Source organism: Scophthalmus maximus, chromosome 12 (assembly GCF_022379125.1).
Source record: "Scophthalmus maximus strain ysfricsl-2021 chromosome 12, ASM2237912v1, whole genome shotgun sequence".
NCBI lineage: Eukaryota > Metazoa > Chordata > Actinopteri > Pleuronectiformes > Scophthalmidae > Scophthalmus > Scophthalmus maximus.
In genome coordinates this window covers 24,273,640-24,281,458 of record NC_061526.1, presented here as the reverse complement: position 1 = coordinate 24,281,458, position 7,819 = coordinate 24,273,640, and the positions used below count along the sequence as shown (strand labels likewise).

The 7,819-nt window shown below is 42.0% G+C and overlaps 1 protein-coding gene across 1 annotated transcript; it reads left to right on the top strand.

The window, feature by feature from the left end:
- The first annotated feature begins 1,780 nt into the window (after window positions 1–1,780).
- On the top strand, window positions 1,781–7,617 carry LOC118287432 (tetraspanin-33). Its single transcript, XM_035612601.2, has 9 exons — window positions 1,781–1,945; window positions 3,614–3,682; window positions 3,770–3,886; window positions 4,373–4,447; window positions 4,681–4,776; window positions 6,048–6,161; window positions 6,255–6,299; window positions 6,390–6,473; window positions 6,561–7,617. Exons 1-9 carry the CDS (start codon window positions 1,880–1,882, stop codon window positions 6,699–6,701), a joined length of 807 nt encoding a protein of 268 aa, XP_035468494.1. The 5' UTR covers window positions 1,781–1,879; the 3' UTR covers window positions 6,702–7,617.
- The last annotated feature ends 202 nt before the right edge of the window (window positions 7,618–7,819 follow it).

The window sequence follows — 7,819 nt, the reverse complement described above, 5'->3', positions numbered from 1 at the left end:
AATTAGCACGTTTTTTTTAATTTCAAACAATAACGGCCCTTTTTTAATGTCTTAACAAGATAATAGTTTTTTATTGAAGAAAAAACAACAACAGAATTTTGAAATTGAAAAAAAATCAGCTGTTTATATAAATTAACAAGTGTATTATCTCTTTTTTGTAATTCTGGAATAATGATAATTTTGCATGAAACCAAACTGATCAGAAGCATGAACACGTGAACATACATCAGTGTGATACCTCACATGACAGAAACATCTTTGAGGAAAATTAATTTAACATCTAATGTTTTATTTATTTCATATTTAGGTTTGGTCCATGTGGCATCTGCTAACATTGAGGGCCCGGGGCTTGTGACCTGTACTGCAGCCAGACACCAGGGGGCGATCATGAGGATTTGGCTTCATGTCGTCCATCTGTGTTTACATTGTACAGTGTGTGTGTGTGTGTGTGTGTGTGTGTGCGTGTGTGTGTGTGTGTTTTCATCCTGTTGATACATTAGTTTTATTTCTATTGTTTGTTGAAAAGGAACAAAGTGAATCTCATGAATACTAATGAGCGACTGATGAGACGTTCAGTGAACACGAGGAGAAACTGAAGTGAGCTCGACTCAGTGAAACACAGTGAAACATTCCTGTTGTCTGAGTCACCAGGTTTCACGTTTCACCTCCTTCTCCTCCACTGACCTCGTTCTACTTCCTCACTCTCTCTCCCTCCTCTTCATCTCTTCCTCCTCTTCGTCCTCTTCATCTCTTCCTCCTGCCTCAACATGATCAACTGTCTCTGCCTGTGTAATAACTTTATCGACAGTCTAAACACTTGACGAGGACAAAGACAAGATCTCTGTGAAGGAATTTATATCAAACGCGTTTCATCAGATAAAGACGAGAAAAACCTCTTCGACAGCAGCCAGGCTGACCACACACACACAACTACAGACAGACACGCAACACACACACACAACTACAGACAGACACGCAACACACACACAACGACAGACAGACACGCAACACACACACACAACTACAGACAGACACACAACACACACACAACTACAGACAGACACACAACACACACACAACTACAGACACACAACACACACACAACTACAGACAGACACACAGACAACTACAGACAGACACATATCACACACACAACTACAGACAGACACAACAAAAAACATACAACAACTACAGACAGACACATAACACACACACAACTACAGACAGACACAACAAAAAACATACAACAACTACAGACAGACACACAACACACACACAACTACAGACAGACACATAACTTCTAAAACACAGACACACACACACACACACACACACACACACACACACACAGACTCGTATGTTGATGTGCTGATGTTTATGTTGACTCTACTTGAGTGACAGGGGGCGGGGCCTGTTTGTGCCACAGAAACGTTCATGTCTGGACAAATCACCGACCGCAGCCCGAACACACCGAGGACCCTCGACTCGGCTCCGCTCGGCTCCGCTCGGAACAACAACAGGAATGTGTCGATCCGTCTTCCCGGAACAAGCCGCGAAGCCCGAACCACAACCGGAAGTCGAACGTCCAGGTCCAAATACGGTTCGGGTGAGGGAGGGAGGAAGGGGGGGGGCGTGGTTTAGACAGCCAAAGGTCGATCGATGTCCATCGGAGGGGGCGTGGCTTGTACTTCAAGGCTGCAACTTTTCCCGAAATGACGCTTCGTGTCGCAACACCGCCCGCCCCGCCCGCCCCGGGCTCTCCTGTTACCCAAAACCAGCTCCCTCCGCGGCTCCTCCTCACTCGCTCTGCCGTCGGACGCGACCGGGACTCGAACCACCTTCAACTGTCAGAGGAACTCGGGTGTTTGCCGCTGCGACCATGGCCCAGAACCAGATCAACACGTGTCTGAAGCGGATCTTCACCGTCTTCAACTGCTTCTTCGCGGTGAGTTTGGAGAAAAGCGATGAAAGAACATGGCCGCCGCCGACGGTGACGGTGACGGTGGCCCGGGGCCCGGGGCCGTGAGGGAGAAGTGCGCAGTGTCACGGGCTCGGGCCGACGAGCTCCACACGAGCGTTTCAGTAATCATATTACAGATTCATATTCATATAAACATGTTTCAAACCAGCTGTGTGAGTTCACAAGAGGAAACAACAGGGTTTAAGTTCATATGTAAAAGTTAAATCAAAAAGAATCGATAAAAAGTTGATTCATTTTCAAAGTTCGTCATCATGTTGAGTTCAAATGCGTTTTTGAATCTCGATCACGTGAGTCATCATCTGTTAAAGAGTGAAACTATATGTTAAATGTAAATGTTAATTTTTTTAGTCTATAAAAACGTCATAGTTATTATTCATATATAACTTACAGCGTTTTTATGTTATTTAGATGTTTTTAAATAACAGTTTTACTCAGTTTTTAAACAGCTGTTACAAATTATTAGTCGATTTAAATTTGAAGCGATGAATCATTTCAAACTGTTAAATATTTTACTCATTTAGAAAAATAAATGAAAAAACTTTATACAATGAGGTTCATTGACAAAGTGATGGAAACTATAAATATATCTAAATATCAATAAACTAAATATAGAAGAGAATAAGTTGAAATCCTTTTTATTGGGATTCCAACAATTCAAAGAAATTCAACTTTCTGAGCAGAAAAACCAGCTGCAACCAATCACATTCATTCTCGAGGAGTGACATCATCACAACAGCAGATTCAGTCTGTTTGATTTTCTTTCTTTCTGTTTGTTTAGTTTTTTGTCCTCTGCTGGTTTCCAGTAAACTATAATTATGTTTAATCGTGAGCAGCTGTTTTGTTTCCACAGAAATCTTTAGTACAAACGTTCATTTCACAATAAAAGCCTCTGGTGATCATTTTTACAGTAATGGTAATCTGATTATCTGATTATTATCTGGGACATTTGGGCTGAAAGTTGGACTTCACACGAGCTGCTCACTGTCACATTACAGACATATTCATACAGTTAAAAATGTAATGTCGATTTAATAACAATACAAGCTGATAAAGTCGTTGCCCTACGAGAAGACATTTAACCTACGTTAAGAATTTATTTTTTAAATAAGTTATATATCTGGTTTAGTAAGAAAAAATGTAATATTTATTTATGTATTTTTTTTTTTTTGTTTGATCCATGTCCCATCTGCTAACATGGAGGGGGGGGGGCTTAGGAACTACAATGCAGCCAGACACCAGGGGGCGACAAAACAAGGAAAATGTGTGTTTAAAAAAACAAAAATAACATGATCAATATGGTTGGTATGATTCATATTTCAAGTCATTTTTAGGGGTAAAAAAAAAATCATCCTGCTTAATTTGAAAAATGTTCCTTTTCCAATAACTTAATTGTATTGTTAATATATTATATTAATAATATAATTCCTGTCCTGAGTCTGAGAATGTTGAGTGTGGTTAAAAAGTGGGTCCTTTGTCCTAAATGTCCGGAGACAGAGCGTTTCTATGAAGACAGACATTCTGTCTGTGGGATGAAGACGACACGTGACTCTCAGAGTCAACGCCCACAGACACCTCATGCACTGACCACCTGTTGATCCATGCAACAAACCATAAAATGTGTTTTGGTTTCAGATCATCGGCGCCATCATCATCCTGCTCACGCTCCTGTCGCAGGTCGTCACCGATGTGAACGTAGAAGAGGTGAGAGACGATCTCAGTGCCTTAAAGATACAACTCAAAATATGAATATGAACCTGTTTGATGATGGTTGTTTGTTTGTTTTCCCAGCTGGAGGGTCGGACCAGCGGCCTCATCACCCTCTACGTCGTGGGCATCGTCACCCTGACGATCGCCGTCCTGGGAGCCTACGGCGCCAACAGGGAGAACAAAGTCTGCCTGATCATTGTGAGTAGAAACGACAGCGAGTCAAAACCTCATCGTGACGACTGAGGGGAAAAACAAACGGCCGAGGAGATAAGACGTTATATTTACATTTATTTTAATCTCCTGTTCGCAGCAGAGCAGCAGGTGGTTTTTTTCATTTCCCCCTCAGTTACTTTTAAAAAAACAAAAATGATTTGAAAGAAACTGGTCTGTATTTCTCCGAGTCATTAATTCACAAGTTGTAACAACAGGAAAAAACACAGACTGTGAAAATAAGGTGTACAAATTATTTCTTTCAGACTAACAGGTGATTTCATCTGAGCTAACGGGGGAAAGGATCTGATCGTCCTGTTGCATCAGTTTGTGGTTTTCTGTTGCTGAAACAACCACAAACTGAGGCAACGTTTTATTTCTAAGGATTACGACTCTTCGTTCTGACGAAATCTGGGATTTTTTACTGCGACGTTGTGTAACTCATGTTCTGTGTGTCTGTCGTTCTGTCTGTAGTTCCTGGTGTGCATGGTGATCGGGAGTCTGATGATGCTGCGAGTGGGAATCGTCATTGCCACCGCCCGCCCTCAGGTAACCATGCCAACGCTCTACTGACGGTTTAAAGTCACTTTCTACTTTTCAGACTAAAAGCCTGTTTGTTCCAGTTCTAACTCGTGTGTGTGTGTGTGTGTGTGTGTGTGTGTGTGTGTGTGTGTGTGTGTGTGTGTGTGTGTGTGTGTGTGTGTGTGTGTGTGTGTGTGTGTGTGTGTGTGTGTGTGTGTGTGTGTGTGTGTGTGTGTGTGTGTGTGTGTGTGTGTGTGTAGGTGGAGGGTGTGTTGGAGAACAAGTTGCGTTCTCTGCTGCCGCTCGACAAAGCGTCGGAGGACGTGAGGCAGAAGGCGGACGACGTCCAGACTAATGTAAGTACCAGCGCCACCATCAGGACAAACCCTGATGGAAGTTCAACTCTGAGCTGCTGCTTCGTCTCGACCCGTCAGGGAGAAAGTCGTTGTTGACTCTTGAGGTCGTGACAATCGAACGTTGTCAGACCTGTTTCCACGCCCAGAAATTCCCCCTGAGGTGTCACCAGGCGTCTGATTGGTTAGCTGAGCGACAGCGGTTGTGTTGTTGTCAGGCATGAAAGGTTTCTGCAGGTCGACTCGTGTTGTTCATCGCCGTCTTTGTTTTGAAAACAGGAAGTTCCGCCTTCACTTTCTGGGGAAAAACAAACTTACAGTGAAAATGTGGAACTAAAAATAAATGATGAACTAGTTCAACGTGACACAGGAAGTGATTCAGCATGTCGTTGCCTCAATTTTATAAAGTTTCCCAGTTTCAGAATTTGTTAAGTTTTTAGTTTTTCCCTCATCGGTCAACGCCTTTAAACATAAAATCATAAAACTCTCTCGTGTTTGTTTTTTTCTTTCACGGTGGTTTTGTGTTCGTTCTGAGCTGAAGATGAAACGAGTTCAAACCACAGATGGAAATTTTCCACCAACTGTCAAAGTAAAAAAAACAAAACACCCTCTGTAGTTTTTCTGTTCCGACATCACAGTGAAAAGATTCTTACATTTAAAGCTGCAGTGTGTAATATTTAGAAGAACTTATTCACAGAAGTTGAACATATTGTCCATAACTTTGTTCATATATGTTAAATATAGTTCCATGAGGTGGACCGACCTCCGTGTGAGTCTCCATGTTTCTACATCGTGTTTAATACGGTTGTTGAACTAAACGCTCCAGAACACGTCGCGTTCACGTTGAACTTTCAGACGCTGCTGGAAACCGGACATGGAATCAGCGTTGCTCCGCCATAAAGTGTCCCCTGTCGGTCGCTCAGTTGGTTACGGTTTTTGCAACTTTACCCCCAGATGCCGCCAGAAAAATTACAAATATTACACACGGGGGCTTTAAATATGTACGAATTACTCAAGACAAACTGCTTTTTTTATTGATTATCATTATTATTATTATGTTTTGTCTGTTTGATCAAATGCTAATAAGTCAAACCAGCTGATTTAATCTTCCCAATCTAAAATGTTTGGTGACACTTCCAGTAGATTCCAACTTCTTGAAAACGTTCGCAGTCCGTCCACGTGTCTCTCCGTCTTTTCCAGTTCTCCCAGACGAGACGTAGACATAGTCGTCTTCCTCCCGTTCATTTCTTCTTCTTCTTCTCCTCCGTGTGCAGCTGCAGTGCTGCGGTCTGTTCAGCTACAACGACTGGGAGGAGAACATCCCCGACTCGTGTCTGTGCAACCGGATGCAGGAGGACGAGGGCTTGTGTCAGACCGTCAGCTACAGAGTGAGTGGGGGAAAATAAAATGAAAGAAAAGCCACTTCATCTTCCTCATGTTGATCCAAACGCATGTTTCTAACGTTTTTATTTCCCCGGCAGAGTTTGTTTCAGTCCACGCAGCAACGGAAAACCATCTTCAGTAAGGTGAGTGACGCTTCGGTGAAAACAGGAAGTGAATTCATTCATCTGGTCGTTAAAGAAAACCATAAACCATAATGGTCTTCCTCCCTTCAGCCATGCTTCCCCACCATCATGCACTTCCTGCTGATGATCATCAACGTGGTGATGGGCGTCTTCCTCACGCTGGGCATGCTGGCGGTGAGTTGATAAAACGTCGCCAACTTAACTGGTTTCAAACTGATGTTCAAACGATAAACTAAACTGGTTTTGTGTTTGTGTCTCCAGGTGCTGGGGATGATCCTGTCGTCCATCATGATCCACCAGATGCGTCACCGCAGCAGAGCCACGATGCTGATGACCGTCCCCGCCATCTTCACCGCGCAGCCGCCCAAGTACGAGGAGCTGCAGAACGCGCCGGGCTACTAGAGGAACGTCGTCGTACAGAGTCTGAAGGTTCAGACTGTTGTTGCTCCGCCGGAATCAACGGGAACTTGAGAGTGAAGAGCATCAGCCTCAAAGACTGGGTGACGAAAAAAAAGAGAGAAGATATCTGCTGCGAATTTATTTTTCCATTTTCCGGTTTTATGTTTGTAAAAGTTTTTTCCCTGTTTAAATCACGAGATTTAAAAAAAGGCAGATTTCGTATTGGGCTGCGAAATATCTGGTTTTCATGTGTCAGAATTCATATGTTAAGCGTTTTCAGACTGAACTGTCAAATTTACTAACATAATCCTGATTGTTGATACAGATAATAAATTTAAAGTGAGAATCTCGTGTCATGAAAACAAAACAAAAATCTGGTGATCATGGAGAAAAATGAGAAAATCCTTCAGGAACATTCTGGGTCCTTTGTGTCGCCTCATACGAAATGTCCTTCTGTTAAACACTGAAAAGAAATGCATTTTTTAACCACTATTTGTTCCGAAACCTTTTTCAGTTCAGCAAATGCAAAAAAAAGCTGACAGCTGATAGAAGTGCCAGAAAAAACTGTTTGTTGTACAGAAGCAGTGACAAAAGTCTGTTTTTTAGTTTTTAACAAAAATGCTTCAAGCCTCTTAATGAGTATATTTTTTTGAGTTTGATTTTTTGACCATAACCATTTACCATGTTTTGAATGTGACTGTGGGTCATTTGTGTTCTTTATCATCATTCACTTCTCCCTGTTGTTAAGTCTTAACGTGTGTTCACGTGTGAATTATTTTATTATACGATTAAACATAAATAAGGCTGTAAAGAATTTAAAGGCAACGTCACTTTATAGGTTTGATTTTTATTGATTTGTTTCTAAACCTATCGTGTTTCATTCTTCTACTAAGAAATAAAAAAACAAACAGGAAACTGATCGTGTGTTTGTGTTGAATGCTGGAGACTTGACAACACGTTTAAAAACATTTTCTTACTGAACATTAATGTGTGGAAACAAACCTGACAACAGTTGCTTGTCCAACACTTCCCTCTGGTGGACAAGACGTGTAACTGCAGCACGGGCTCGAATACACTTCTCACGACATTTCCTGTTAAATATGAAAATCTTAAATATCAGG